Source organism: Rhagoletis zephyria, unplaced genomic scaffold (genome assembly GCF_001687245.7).
Source record: "Rhagoletis zephyria isolate East Lansing unplaced genomic scaffold, Rhagoletis_zephyria_1.1 Rzeph_scaffold_01935, whole genome shotgun sequence".
NCBI lineage: Eukaryota > Metazoa > Arthropoda > Insecta > Diptera > Tephritidae > Rhagoletis > Rhagoletis zephyria.
The window spans coordinates 1,969-18,495 of NW_016159019.1; the positions used below are offsets into that span (position 1 = coordinate 1,969).

General features: G+C 35.7%; 1 protein-coding gene across 1 annotated transcript; it reads left to right on the forward strand.

Annotated features, from left to right (window-relative positions):
* Nucleotides 1–1,346: 1,346 nt before the first annotated feature.
* On the forward strand, nucleotides 1,347–6,179 carry LOC108365615 (microtubule-associated protein tau-like; the record flags this gene model as incomplete). The annotated part of the gene is made up of 3 exons (XM_017619686.1): nucleotides 1,347–1,533; nucleotides 3,901–4,103; nucleotides 5,940–6,179. Coding segments are annotated over 3 exons (615 nt in total), but the record flags the coding sequence as incomplete, so codon positions are not given.
* Between the last annotated feature and the right edge of the window lie 10,348 nt (nucleotides 6,180–16,527).

Consider the following 16,527-nt stretch of genomic DNA (forward strand, 5'->3'; position numbering starts at 1 on the left):
ACAAATGTATGTACGTATGTACGCAGTAGGTAACGCATCCGTGTCTCAATGACCTGCCCTCATTGACATATGCAGCTGAGTCGCTGCTTAGACTGGAATTTAGTAGCTGAAAATTTTCGCCAAGTCAATTTCCACAACTCAGTCCCAAACGAGCGATCTCAGTGATACAACCAAAACAGCCATACTACAACATTTCATTACTGCTGTGCAGTAGATTTTAAAAATATTTGCCAACATATTTTACCATTAATACTCGAAGCTTATCAATATATCGATACGGGTATAAGTTATCGCTTGAACAGGTGTGTAAAAAACCAACAGCTGTTTTTTGTGATATGAGGCAGTATGTGTGTGTGCAGATATACATCCGTGTTTGCAGGGCAGAAAGTTTTTTACCTTGCCACTGACACGACAAGGATATGTGTATGAGGTTCACAAACTAAAATAAAATTGGAGTCAAGAAACTTTACGTTGAAATATGTGAAAGTATGTACAACTAATGGCAAAGAATTACTTTTGTGTGCAAAAAAAACCAAAACAGAATTCACCAAAACGCGAATAAAGTAGCATGAATATGCATAAAACAAAGCAGCTAATCAAATAAGCCAACCAAAGTTCATAAAAGATAATTTAGAACAAATGTTTATCGATGAGAATGAAAGGAAACGAAACATCGTAATTGGGCAGAGGAGTGCAATCGTCCGTACAAGTATCTGTGCCAGCTGGAAAGGGCCAACAACGCCAGCGCCAAAATCAGCCTTGATGCGCCAAGGGTGTGGGCATATTATTTATGTTTTCGCAGGTTTCCTTGTCTTTTTTTTGCTGTTGTTTTGCTCGTATTGTAGTTTTTCTTTTACCTGTTTTGCATGATACGAGTATTTTTTTTTTTATTCAACTGTCTTTTACACTAAAAATACCAAAAGTGGTACACTTTGCGTCGAGTTGAATCGATAAAACAATGTGAAAGAATTCCAAGCAAAATCACATTCGTCCTTTGAAGTCATAATGCTCAAATTAGTCGAAATGTCGAAGTGTACAAGTGCGGTGTAGCGAAATAAGTCGAAATAATTTGCAAATCGAACGCTAAGAGTGTACTATAATAAAAATAATACAAAAAAAAAAAATAAAAAAAATAAAAAAACCAATTTGACTATTTTATAAAATTTGCAATGCGTGAAAAAATGCATTTGGTGATTATAGCTGACACGAATTTTTCAATTATAATAAAGCATATAACGCGTCGAAATGGGAAAAATACGTACCCACTTACACATACATACATGGAGACATAGACATAAACCTAATTATTACCGTATAATTTTATTTATTTACTCTTATTTATTTAGGAACGCAACGGACCCGGTTCACCCAGCTCACCGGCCAAGACACCAACATCCACCACTTCGAAGGGAGACAAAGGAGCCGCCTCTCGCCCACCTAGCGCCACACCATCGAACAAATCGTCCAAATCACGTTCCACATCTAGAAATCGTTTGCTGTTGAAGACTCCCGAACCGGAGCCAGTTAAAAAAGGTAAGTTTGATCATAACATATACGTATGTAGGTACGCACTTACAACAAAATGCCTAGTGTAGACGTTAAAAAAAATTAAAGTATAGTACAAAAATACATAACTTTTGTCGGAAATTTATTTCTGGAAAAAGTATTTTTCCCACTTGCGGTCGAAACCGACCAAAAGATAGAGCCTCCCCGACTTTGTAGTTCATATTGTTGCGTTTTTCAATAAAAAAAATATTTTCCTCGAATTTAGAAGGGTGGAAAGGTGGTCTAATGCATCTGGTATATATTGCATATGGAAATGTTGCAGTTTTTTTTTTTTAGACGAATTCTTTGTGAGCTGTCATTTTAATAGAAATACTCATAAAACTGGCGCTTGGCCAAGAAATGTTTGCGACAGATATATTATTCTTATAGGACTTCTTTCACAGAATAAGAAACTGACCTTCGAATTAGTTTTCAGGATAGTCCAGATTTATAGTGTCAAAAAACAAGGTTTAGCATTTTTTTAACTACATCTGTAGAATATCGACACTTTGGCACTTAAGCCCAAAACGAAAAAAAACTAAGTAACATTCACGAAATACAAGGCAAAAAAACTACTGTTAGTTTCTTCATGATACAATATACGGAACTAAAGCAAATAAGTGTGGAACCAACCTTGAGTTACCACTTTTCCGATAAAAAAGAATGATCGAAAATGGTTCACATGGTTCAAAATTATCCGTTAGCATACACAATAAAGAAAGAAAAAATTTCCGACAAATTGAAGTCGGTTCAACAAAGTTTGCAAATTTAATGAAGAGGTTTTTCTAATTTTTTTTTATTCATTACATAATTATTTTATACGTAGTAGAAAATGCCAAATATCTTATAAACTAAAGCCAAATTAAAAATTTGAAGTTTAGATTCTGATGCTGCGGAAACAAATCTTATAAGAAACATTGCTTATTTGCTGGGACGCATTTTTTTTTTTCAAATTTTGTTGAGCCATTATGTGATATATTATTAGTTTTTGCACAAACTGTATAGTTCTCTCGAAAGCATCAAAAGTCGTCTCCTCTTTGTTCAATATGTGGACCATATATTTGCGCCATCTAAAAGGGTGGGCATTTCGAGAGATTTTTAGAGCGTGATTTTGGTTCGTCGAGGTAGGCCCCTGCTTTTCAATTACCTACTGAGCCCAAAAGTAGCACCCGAGCTTGATTTATATACCCGGCGCAGGTATTAAATATCGTCGTTTCAACTTTCTTTCAAGTACCTTTGCATGATAAGCAGGGGTGTTGTTCCCGATATCAAACGCTTTCGATAATATGCTGATTTAATGAAATCATTGAACCAAGAAGTTTGGTAGAAATCGATAAAGCGGTTATCGAGATGACCTTTTTAGTCATAAAGTGGGCGGTGCCACGCCCAATTCCTGAAAGTCTATAACAGTCTTATTTATTGTTAAGAGATTGTTGTAAGTATTAACTTGGAGCAAATTAGTGTCCTCAGTTTTTGAAATATCGGAGTTTCCATACTTTTGAAATTTACCGTTATACGGGAAGGAAGTGTAATTTTAGTCGGATTTAATTATTTAAAAAAAAAATGCTTTTCCGCACCAAGGTTACAAGGTGCACCAATTTTGGTTGAATTTGATAAATACGTTACCGAGATACACATTTATGGTCATAAGAGGGAGGGGCCAAGCCCATTATTTATCCAAAAATGTATACTATTAAAATTTTTTGCTAAGTGATTGTTGCAATCATTGATTTTGAGTGAATTTGCTTCAATAGTTACTAATTTATCGTAGTTTTCATGCTTTATGGGAGGTGGGCGTGGTTATTGCCCGATTTCAAAGATTTTCAAAAGATTTTCTAGTTGCACCCTAAGCAAGGCTCGGGGAGTGGGGGGAGTCACGCCCATTTTCCAAAAATTTCATAATATTATTTTTACCCTTAATTATACTTCACATATTAATTTTCAACAATTTAGATTGTACATATTTACTGAGATATCGTAGTTTTTATATTTTTCGAAAATACCGTTATATGGGAAGTGGATTTTATTCCGTGAGTTTTTGGTTGTGAATTTTGCACTCGGGCTAGGTACACTGCATTTTCCCACAGTTACAGAATCCAGCACTAGAAACTTCTCTTTGGGTACAGCAACATTACACTGCAACTAAAACCTGCTTGGTAAAGAAAAAAGCCTTTTTGTTTGGATTGGGAATCTATAATTAAAAGTCTGTACCATTTAACAATAATTAGTGCTACTTTTAACGTATACGGTTATATTTGTTTAATTTTATTCAGTATTCCCCATATAAGTTGACCCTATATACTTTCAAATCTTAAAACTATAAAAAATAAATAAACTTAATGCTTTCTTTGACAGTATCAATGAACAAAATTCAAGTCGGACACGCTCCTTCACCCAATCTCAAAGCGGTGCGTTCTAAAATCGGTTCGCTTGACAATGCTGGCTATAAGCCCGGTGGAGGTAATGTTAAAATCGAGAGTAAGAAGATCGAAATAAAAGCCGCACCCAGAATTGAGGCGAAAAATGACAAGTATACGCCACGTGGTGGCGAAAAAAAGGTAAGATTAGGAGGTTGGAAATAAAATATAAATAGGTATATGAAATATATTTTAAAGCAAGACTTTAACGGGTCTAAGCTTTTCAATATATTTGAAATTAAATTAAAAATAAAACAAATTTTGATAATTTGTCTTAATTAATAATATTTACTTGCATTTAAACACTTACATATGTAGGTGTAACTATTTTGAGTAGTCTTTAAAGCATAATCACACTAAAGTATGTAGTATTGAACTCACTCTAAGTATTGAATACACACAGGATAAACAATCCCACATTTGCAAATAGTTATAGTCTACGATGCTTTAATTTGTGAAATTCTTCACTTTTTTCGCGTAGATGTTTAAAAAAATTTTTTATTATTAATTTTTGGTATACTTATTGTGATGAGGCAATTTCACAGTTCAGTAGTTCGCCGATTGTTGCGTTATGATTTCAGACACCATTAAACATTTGTAGTACACTACTTTAACGGTCGATTTATTTCATGTATCTGCGCTCCGCTCCATATATACAAAAAAAAAACCTTAGACAAGACAAAGAAAACTAAAAACTGAAATACACATGTACATAGTTTACGGAAGCAAATACAAGCATAAATAACAAAAATCGCTAATGATTTTTTTTGATATAATTTTGGCTCTTAAAAATTTCTTCGAGCTCAACTTTTGAGGTTAGAAACATACATTGATCAATCGCAACATCTGCGGCAATCTTCAATTTCCAATTAAGGTTTCTAATGACATACATACATATGTACAATTACATAGCGAAAAAAAACTGAAAACAAAAAGATACCATATGATTCATAAACACTATCTATTATACTTGCCAGAGTGGTGCTTAAAAATATCAATAATTGTTCTATGTACAAAATAAAGACATCCACGACAATTTCAAAATAAAAAAATAAAAATTAGAGGCATGATGCAAAAAAAAGTTGTTATGCGATCGCGTTCATCTCGCATTAACCGCTAACTTAAGCTCACTTAGAAAAATTCCATTTGTCTCTTTGAGAAACTACTTTCTAATCTCAGTCATTCACAAATTTTTAGTTATTTCTTTTATTCGAAAAGAAAGGTTAATTACATATATATTTTTCAGTACATATAGATGTCAAACTACATTATATCGATGGCTGAGTGGAAGATCGACCTATCTCGGCAGCCAGTTCGAAAACGCTCTATCTCAAAAAACATTTCAAGAACGCCCTATTTCAGAATTCGTTTCAAAAACGCCCTATCTCAGCTTCCGATTCAAAAACGCCCTATATCAGCATATTTTCAATACATTTTGAAGTGTGATAGGGCGTTTTTGAATCCGTGAGATACATATATCTTTTTGCTTATGTTTATACAAAATTTTCATAAAAAATTATCCAAAATCGCCGTTTGAAAATTAGTACTAAATTAAGTACTATTTCGCCAAACGACCTGTTTTTCTGCCACTTTCTCTTGTGCGTCATAAGCTTACCAAATACAACCTTGAGCTAAGGGGCGTCGAAACAAGCTGCCACCTTTTATTATTACATCATGGCTACCAGGGTTTGAAAAAGTAGATTTTTTTGCTATTTACAAAAAAAAAATCAAAACGTCTACAATCTACAATTTTTTTACAAATTTGAAATTTTCGCGGTTGTCTTTGTTTTGCGTATAGAACAAAATAAACGGGTGCAATATAAAAAATGTAGATGTTGATATTTTTTAAGGACTACCCCAATACTTAAATACATACATACATACATACATACATATATTTCAACTTTTTATACACATTTAAATGTATCATAAACAACAGTTATTTTAAATTAATTTGCAATATTACGGGCAACACAGATTATATCGACAAAGCTACAATGGAATGCCAAGTCGAAAATAGGCTCTTTGGAGAATGCCAATCATAAGCCAGGTGGCGGTGATAAGAAGATCGAAACGATTAAAACGGACTTCAAAGATAAGGCTAAACCAAAAGTCGGTTCAAAGGATAATGTCAAGCATACTCCAGGCGGTGGTGATATTAAGGTAAGGTGTCCGCAAAATGCTACAGAGAACTTTAATTAAAAAAAATACAGTCAGTCAGACGAGTACATAAGTATAATAAATATTTGTTGAATTTTTCGAAAAGCATGCTCGAGTTTTTCTAAGGAATTTTCGTATTGAATTGGAATGCTATTTTGTATTTGTATTCAAGCAGTTAGTCGGCAATGCCTATACTAAAGCAAAGTTTTGAAATTTGCATGCCCAAATGGATTGGCTCAGCGTTAAAATTGGAATGCGATATTTTTTTTTTTTTATTTAACTCAGATTTGGCTTAGTTATTAGCTTACGTATGTGCTGTATACTTTTTACGAGTTTCAGGAATGCATTTTTTTTAATTCTAAATTAAATTTGGCTGTAAATATGTTTATGAGATACATTATACAAGAGACACGTACATAATGTAGGTTTAGTATTGAGTTTTCATGGTCGAGCATAAAGTAAGGAGTTGTTGTAATATGTCTCAAGCATTGACAACTGTACGTTGCACTATGGGTAATTTGATCAGTTTATGTGGCCAAAAGTCGTTTTTCGTACTTCCAAAAATAAACTTTTTGTGACTGGTATTTGATAAGGGAAACTTCAAACCAAATTACGGCGTCTTGTGTTTTTGTAAAAAAAAAGCACAACTGCCTAGCAGGTGGTGAAAGTCGTTGTCTGCGAGTCAAATATTGTAATCGATTTTGTGTTCTGCCTTTTAGCTGTTTTCGACCAGCCATATTTAAGTTAAAAAATTAATATATAATCTTAATATTTGACCGAGTTTTCTGAGAAGCTAGCTTTCTTTGTAGACAGAGGAAACAAAAGGCTGTTTACGATTTCGTTGCTGCAAAGGCTGCTCCTTTTAATTTTTCAGCAGAGAAATTTGGAAATCCAGAGCTTTAATGTACATTAGGGTGGTCCAAAAATGCATGTGAAAAAATAAAGGCGGAATTTTTATGCTCTCACCCCCTGGGATTGTTCTATACCGAAAAAAATATAAACCCTTATTTTTTATTTTGAAGTCAAAAAATATGTATCTTTAAATATCTTTTGATTTCAAAATAAAAAAAATACGGGCATACTTTTTTTCGATATAGAAAAATCCTAGGGGGTGAGAGCATTACAATTTCGACTTTACTGTTTTTGGACCACCCTAATGCATATATGTATGTATTACATATATGCTGATATAATTTGGGAATTTTTTTTTTTTTAATTGGCCACGGCATAAATTTTAAAACAAATATTTTGAAAAAAGGTTCAAACATGTTCAATGAAACCGAAAATTAAAAAGTGACTTCTTTTTGCCCATCGATCGTCAAGTGTCGAGATTTTTTTTTGCAAAAATGTGGGGAATCGCGTGCCAATCAATAAAAAAAATTAGGTTGCTGTGTCATAATTAATTTTGTTCACAAAATTGGTCAAATTACCCATAGTGCGTTGTTGCGATTTGTAAAAACAAAAATCAGATATGCAGTTTGAAGTATAAAATTTATAAAAACATCACTTTTAATTCGTATTGGATGCCTTTAAATGGAGGTTATTAAGTTTAAGATTCCTTATTAAGGAAATCTGCTAATTNCATGCTTTCTTAATTGTAAACTGCGTCCGGATTTTGCTCCGATCGGAGTAGATTTACTCCGATTTCTTTTTATACCCGAGCGCACTTGTGCACAAGGGTATTATAACTTTNCTAAAGCCCGCAACTAAGACTTTGAGTCTCTGGTACATAAGAAATTAAGTACCTTTTTGTATCAAACAAATGAAGGAGTCTTTGGATCGCAGCCAAGCTAGAAACAAGCAACATAAATGATTCTAATCATATTGTACTATATATGTAGCTAAAAAACATTTTTAGCAGCAGTAAATAATTCTTTAGGCCAGTTTTATGGCTTCCTTTGGTGAATCTAGTACATACGATTCAAAAATATTAAGCACAAATTTTACATTTCNGAACTTGGTACGTCCACTTCTTTCGGGCGTAGAACGGATGGTATTGAAAATGGGCAAAATCGGANTAACTCGATCTGATAAATCAGCGACGCTCTATATTTTGCCAGCTCACTTTCTCATTCGATTACTTTCTCGTTCTTTATTAAAATGTCGCTCATGTTTTCTGAATTCTGCCCAGCATCCGGACTTTGCTCCGATTGGAGTAGATTTACTCCGATTTCTTTTTTAAATTTTAAGTCTACTCCCTAATCCGCTTGACCTAAAATATGCTCAGATTATAATTTTTTTTACTTTTCCATTCACATTAAGAATATAGTGCAAAAGAATTAACTTCTTAAATTTTTGCTCAATAACTTTTCATTTCCCAAAACAAGGGATTGATCAAGGACTAGAAAAATGTTTTGGAAAGGTGTATGTTTAGAAATTTGGCAGAGTATATGCTGACATTAGCTATTTTACCGCACAGTAGCGCCGCTGACGAAAGAAAATTTTCAGAGATGAATCTTATTATAAAATAATACAGGAATAAATATGCTTTATGTCGAAACAGCTAAATGGGGTCCGTCCACAATATGCATTGCGTAATTCATACAAATNGAACGGCAATTTTCAAAAATAAGAAAACTGCGATATTTTAGTAACTACTGAAGATAATTCATCAAAATTGATATATACAATAATTTTTAGACGACAAATAAAAATATTATAAATTTTTTGAAAATGGGCGTAGCCACGCCCACTTATGGTTACATGTGTATACCTTGGTAACCACTAAACCAATTTCTTCCAAACTTGGCACAGTTGTTAGCCTTACTACAGCATACCAAATGACCGAACACAATGAATGATGACGCACCCACCAGGTTTATGGGTAACTGCAGCAGCTCGCCAGACATCACCATAGTCAGCGCTGGTNAAACCAATTTCTTCCAAACTTGGCACAGTTGTTAGCCTTACTACAGCATACCAAATGACCGAACACAATGAATGATGACGCACCCACCAGGTTTATGGGTAACTGCAGCAGCTCGCCAGACATCACCATAGTCAGCGCTGGTCTGATAAACAGCATAACATGGCGACCTATGCTGACTTTAGCATCAGACCACCTACCTATAGTCATCTCGATAGATAAACCAACCGACTTTTCCTCCGCTAAACACCGGACCTATATCAACTTCTCTAAAGGTGATTGGAAAGGTTACGCGGAGTATACTGAAAACACCTTCACTGCGCTTCCCACACCAACCGACGTCCATCTCGGTGAACGTAAGTTTCGCAGGGCCGTAACTGCTGCTGCAGCTCGCTTCATACCGGCAGGATGTATAACGGACCCACGTCCAAACTTCCATGCCAAAGCGGCTGTTCTAGCCGATGAGCGTGATAGCATTCGTCAGGCCGATCCCGGAGATCCCCGTATCAGGAATCTCAACGCGGAGATTCGGCAACTAGTAAACGTACATAAGCGGAAGAAGTGGGAAGAGCATCTGAAGACCTGCAACTTCACCTCTGGTGTGAGTAAGCTTTGGTCAACCGTGAGGTCACTGTCCAATTCGATGAAGCACGACGACAGAGTCGAAATTTCTTTCGGCGACCATGCTTCGTCAGACCCGGAGCAATGCGCGAGCTATTTTAGCCGACAGTTCATACTGCACCCTCCGGTGGACAAAGCCAAGCGTCGAGTGACCAGAAGGCTGCACAAACTGCCAACAACNACAGGATGCCTCCTGATGTCGCCCGAACACCATCTTCACGGCGAGGCGCAAATGCTCCCCGTAAAGGAGCACAACATAATGCTCTGCAAGCAGTTCCTGATCGGGAGCCACAGAAGTGGCCACCCAAACAGACAGCTGCTTGCAGAGGAGCCCTCGCCTAGGCACGTCAGGAGGCATCTATATGAACTGACGGACGAAGTCCAGAGGTTCATCAAGCAACCTCTGGACCCGTCAGCTTACCGACTGGCCCTGAACGGCATTCACAGGGAGTCAGTCTCGAGTTATGTAGACTCTGGATTTGTGAATGCCGTTCTAGGCATACCGCCTCCGGACATAGACGAGACGGAGCTTCATCTGCCTCGGGAGACACGAATGACAATAGCCCAACTCTGCTCTGGCTACTGCAGCAGGTTAAACTCCTACCTGAGTAGATTGAAAGAGGATGTGCCAAATGAGTGTCCGGCATGCGGAGAGACCCCACATTACTCGAAACATCTCTTCGCATACCCGTAAAACCCGACAACCCTAACGGCTTTGCCCTTGTGGACCAACCCAATAGAAGCTGCACGCTTCCTAGGGCTGCCGTTAGTGGAACTAGACGACAACGACTGAGATACCAACCGATCTGGGCGGAGTTGTTGTAGCCGCTACAACAACAACAACCGAACTTTTTTAAGATCGGACCATAACCACGCCCACATCCCATATGACGGTAATTTAGAGAAATACGAAATCTTCGATAAATCAGTAAATATTAAAGCTAATTTATTCATATTTATGCTTGCAACAATTCTTTACCAAGAAATACGTTTGTGATAAAATTTTGGAAAATGGGTGTGGCACCGCCCACTTATGATCACACATATGTATCTCGGTAACCGTTCTACCAATTTGTACCAAAACACGGTACGGCTACTGGGCTTGCCACATAAAAGCAATACGTTGAAAATTATAGAACTCGGACTAAAATTGAGGCCGCTTTTAATGTAACGGTAAATTTCAGAAATGCTTAAAACTTTAATATTTCGACATTTATGAAAAAACATATACTTAATACTTGCGCCGGGTATTTAATGTTCGGCTCCGCCCGAACTTAGACTTTCTTACTTGTTTTAATTAAATATTAGTTTATGGAAAAACTACTGGAAAAGTAGGGGAAAAATCGGAGAGTAAAAACGGTAATCTCTTTGTCAGAAATAGAAAAAATTTAACCCAAATAATTTTTGCTGGCGTTTGCTTATAATTTTCTGTATTTGCGTATAATTTAGCAGATCGCCAAATGACAAAAACTGCTATGTAAACAAAAAATGGCATCCACGGTGTTTTTGACAGTTTTACCAGTTTTTGCCAGAAAAGCGTTCCCGTACTTTTTGGTTTTTCACTCTTTCTCTGAGAGCAATTTTGCTTTTTGACAGTTTAACAGGTTTTGTTCAGAAAAGTTTAGGGACGAAACTAATTTTTTCTTATAATATTTAATTAAAGAATGTTAATCTGCTCCGGAAATTTCGTTTTTGCTCCGATTTTTCGAGTCTTTTACTCCCGAATCGAGTTTCAGTAGTCCGAACGCTGATTCTAAACTTCTTTCTCTCAGTGCAGCGGTTTCATTTGTGCAGAGAATGTTAATTTAATGAGAAGGCGCAAATGTTAAGTAACATTTTTTCAAGTACTAATTTGAAGATCTGAGACTGGAGTTCACTACTGAGTTCAAGGAGTTCCCCACATCAATTTTAACTACCATATTCTATGGTGAAGTGAGAAATTTGTGGCAAATTTACAAAAATTAGCTGCTGTTGGTGATACATATTCGCAAATTTACGCCGTCACCTTATAAGCGTTGTGGTGCATGCTGCAAAAATGTAGCTTTCTTTTTTCCAATTTTTTGCGCTGATTGAAAAATCAGTGGAAAGGGTGGTATTTTTTTTTATTAAATTTAACTTTTTTTTGTTGTTTATTAAAACATATATCGCTAGCTTAGAGTGAAAAGTTACTAAGTTCTATTTTAAAAATGTTACAGGAGAGGAAAAAATATTCTTATAGCCATTTTCTTCAAGCATTTCGCGAAACTTTGAATGCAACATTTTGGCTTCATATGAATCAGAGGAATTCGATCTTTATTAAAAGATTTCGTTCTATTTTGGCCTTATCGGATTTTCTGTGCTTTTTTTAGACTTAGCAAATTTTTCTTTCATTGAATTTAAACGAGAATAATTAATAAGAAATACATCCTTTTTGGTTGTTGTTATTTCCGACAGGGTGGGTGTATGTGGTATTTTTGACAAGGTCATCCCTTCGTTCCAAAATACATAATACGAAATACCTTTATCTTTTTCAACACAATACATTTTTAATTTCTCCAGCCTCCTGTATCAAAATATGAGTTTTCATAAAAAGTGGACTTGGAAACTTTTCAACCTAAGCTAGCGATATGTACATAAATACGTATGCATATAAGTATGTTTGGATATGCAAATCCATCATTCAATGAAAACATTTATAGCAACAAATGTAATAAGAATTTTTTTTTGCAACAAAGTACAAGGTAGAGGTTTACGCCGACAGGCTTTGCGACGGCGGCGTGGTCAACTTCAAAAATATTCGGCGACTGCGGCGACGCCGGCGCGTCAGAACAGAAGAAGGTATGAGGTATATACTACATATACACACGGATCTCTATGTTCTCTACAGATCCGTATGTACTATTTAAATTTAAAGAAATAAAAAACTTTAAAAGTTTAGTTATTGGGGTAATTTATGTCGCTCTCAATAAATTTTTGCGATAATCTTATCAACCGTTATGTTAAATTACGGAGTTCTTACGATTTTTTGCGGATTACATATTGAAAACAAGGTTGGTCTACTACATCAACTCGAAACAGAACGGGCCTTTTTGACCCACTATTGAAAAAATGGCTTATAGATGTTTAAAATTTCTAGTAAAATATGAAGCTCCAAATTGTTCTAAGGAGAATCGAATGTAATGAAAAATAATACTAATGTTTACCATAAAGAGGGAACTTTAACCCTGTGTAGAAAACATTGCGATGCGAGGGAGCAAAACTTTCCTGGGGTTTGACCACCACTAAGGAATGCTAACGAAATTTTCACACAGCCACCTAGTACTTGTATACGTATGTGGGACCCCAGAATAAAATAACTTACGAATGTAAATATTAGCAAAAAATTTGTTTATTTAAAATATTAAAAAAATACATAGAAAAATCAACTTGTCTTTGTTTTATCTCCAATAATTGAGGAGTTAGATGCAAAGAGGCCACTTCTATTATAACTGATTTCTGAAACATCGGCGCTAAAGTTTTTGATGTGTTATAACTTTCTTGTTGTTGTAGTAGGTGCATAAAAAATTAGTATTGTTGTAGTATTGAAAAGAATTGTCAACTGCGGAAAAAAATCGTTAGATTACCAGTATTCGAACCTAATTTAACTGTAATAAATGCTTTCGTCGAAAAATATGTTACCTATGTTTTTTTCTGAGTTACGCTATTTTTGGAAAAATAAAGGAGATCATATTCTTGACAACTCAAGTAAAAATTGAGATATCTTAACGAAACTTGGTATGTGCACTTCTTTTGAGCGTAACCACACTTAATTTTTGGAAAATGGGAGTAGGCACGCCCACTTTTGATTACATGTGTATATCTGAGTAACCACTCCACCAATTTCTTCCAAACTTGGCACAGTTGTTGACCTTGGTACAAGATACCAAACGACTGGAAATTATAAAAATCGGATAATAACCACGCCCATATAACGGTTATTTAGAAAAATACAAAATATTCGATAAATCAGTAAATACTGTAGCTAATTTATTCAAAATTGATGTTTGCAATAATTGTTTAGCAAAAAATACGTTTATGATAAAATTTAGGAAAATGGGCGTGTTTCCGCCCACTTATGACCACATTTGTGAATCTCGGTAACCGGTCGATCAATTTGAAATCGGGTAAAAATTACGCACACTTTCCATATAACGGTAAATTTCAGAAATGCTTGAACCTGTGCTATTTCGAAATGAAAGGACGCCAATTCATTAAAAATTGATGCGAGCTGCAATCCCTGAAAAAGAACTATCTTTATTATGGAATTTTGGATAATGGGCGTGATACCGCCCACATATAACTATATAAGTTGATCTCATTATGTCTAACAGAAAGTTCTTTCGAAGATGTTTGAAATAGGGGTAAAACCAGTTTTCGGAAAGGTGAAAAAAACTAGATTTAATACTTGCGCCGGGTATCTAATGTTCGTCTCCGCCCGAACTTAGACTTTTTTACTTGTCAGTAATGTCAGCATTGAAATCCATCGCAGAATCACTCTTGCCAACAAGTGCTACTTTGGACTGAGTAGGCAATTCAGGAGTAAAGTCCTCTCTCGACGTACGAAAACCACGCTCTATAAGTCACTCATCATGCCCGTGCTGGTATATGGCGCAGAAGCATGGACAATGACAACATCCGATGAGGCGGCTCTTGGGGTGTTTGAGAGAAAGATTTTGCGGAAGATTTACGGTCCTTTACGCGTTGGCGACGGCGAGTACCGCAGACGATGGAACGATGAGCTGTATGAGCTTTACAACGATATGGACATAGTGCAGCGAATTAAAATACAGCGGCTCCGCTGGCTTGGTCATGTCGTTCGAATGGACACCGACGCTCCAGCTCTGAAAGTATTCAACTCGGAACCCGCTGGTGGTAGCAGAGGAAGAGGGAGGCCCCCACTGCGATGGAAAGATCAGGTTGAGCAGGACTTGGCTTCACTTGGCGTTTCCAATTGGCGTCAGTTGGCACAGAGGAGAAACGACTGGCGTGCTTTGCTGAACTCGGCCAAAATCGCTTAGGCGGTTACAGCGCCAAAAAGAAGAAGAAGAATAAATAAGATTATGCCGTTTATATTCTCACTATCCTCAGTTATAAGTACTTTAGGTTAAAGCACTTTTAATTTTCCGCTTCACACTTGTTGATCATTCGTGAAAAACCTCCGCATTCATTAGTTTTATATATATTAATTATAAGTGAAAAAAACATAAGAAAAATAAACAAAACTTAATTCAAAGGAAAAAATGAAAATAAATTGATTTTAATTGAAAACAAGTAAGAAAGTCTAAGTCTGGACGGAGCCGAACATTAAATACCCGGCGCAAGTATTAAATATATGATTTCCACCTTTCCACGAGCTACCGCGACATGGTAAGCCGGGGTGTATCAATTTTGAGTAAATTAGCGTCCTTAAATGTCGAAATATTAAAGTTTTAAGCATTTCTGAAATTTACCGTTATATCAAAAGCGGCCTCAATTTTAGTCCGATTTCTATAATTTTCAACGAATTGCTTTTGTGTGGCAAGCTCACTAACCGTACCGTGTTTGGTACAAATTGGTAGAACGGTTACCGAGATACATATATGTGATCATATGTGGGCGGTGCCACGCCCACAAGCAAGCAAGTTGCAAGCATAAATTTGAATAAACTAGCTTTAATATTTACTAATTTATCGAAGATTTCGTATTTCTCTAAATTACCGTTATATGGGATGTGGGCGTGGTTATGGTCCGATTTTAAAAGTGTTCGGTCGTTTAGTATGCTGTAGTAAGGCTAACAACTGTGCCAAGTTTGGAATAAATTGGTGGAGTGGTTACCAAGATATACACATGTAACCATAAGTGGGCGTGGCTACGCCCATTTTCCAAAAATTTATAATATTCTTATTTGTCGTCTAAAAATTATTGTATATATATATTTTGATTGAATTATCTTCAGTAGTTACTAAAATATCGCAGTTTTCTTATTTCTGAAAATTACCTTTATATGGGAGGTAGGCGTGGTTATTCTCCGATTTTGCCCATTTTCAATACCATCTGTCCTACGCCCGAAAGAAGTAGACGTACCAAGTTTCGTTAAGATATCTCAATTTTTACTCGAGTTATCGTGTGCACAGACTGGCGGACAGACAGTCACCGCTTAATCGATTTCACTTTTCATTCTGATCATTTATGTATACATTTGTCTATATCTATCTCGATTCGTTTTGCCTGTTACAAACAACCGTTATGTGCACAAGTGCGCTCGGGTATAAAAAGGAAAAAAAACTAAATATATACATATAGCATTGTTGTTCACTCAAAATCGGTACGCGTTCCAGCAATTCCTGTACAGCAATTGTTTCAATGTATTAAAAAGTTGCAGTGCAGATCGTTAGACAATAGATCTACCATTATGAGGTTTAAATTTCATAGTACTGGCTTTTAATTTGACAGTTTTATTCATGTTGGAAGTGGCTGCTGAAAAAATAATGTTGAACAAATTCGTTGAAAATCCGACATTCTCGAGATCAAACATCAAATTAAAATTAAATATACCAAAAACTTCAAATTTTCCTTCAAAAATCAATGAATGGATTCCTTCTGCTTAAACTAACAGAGTAAGCTAATCATCAAAAAAAAATCATTTCGCACCAGCTTAAGGATAAGGCTCTTTACCTCAATTATAAATAAAATCGGCTTATCAGAAGAAGATCGCGCGAAAGAATTGGAAAACGATTATCCACAGTTCAGCGAATGGAAGCTATGGCAAGACTTAAACTTTATCGAATTATAATATATATATTTCTGTTAGATTAAATAAATTTGATAACAAAAATCGCATCCGTTTACTTTACCCCAAATGTTCACACCAAATGTTGTATTTTTTAGTAATGACTAAAAAACATGTTTAAAACTTGACTT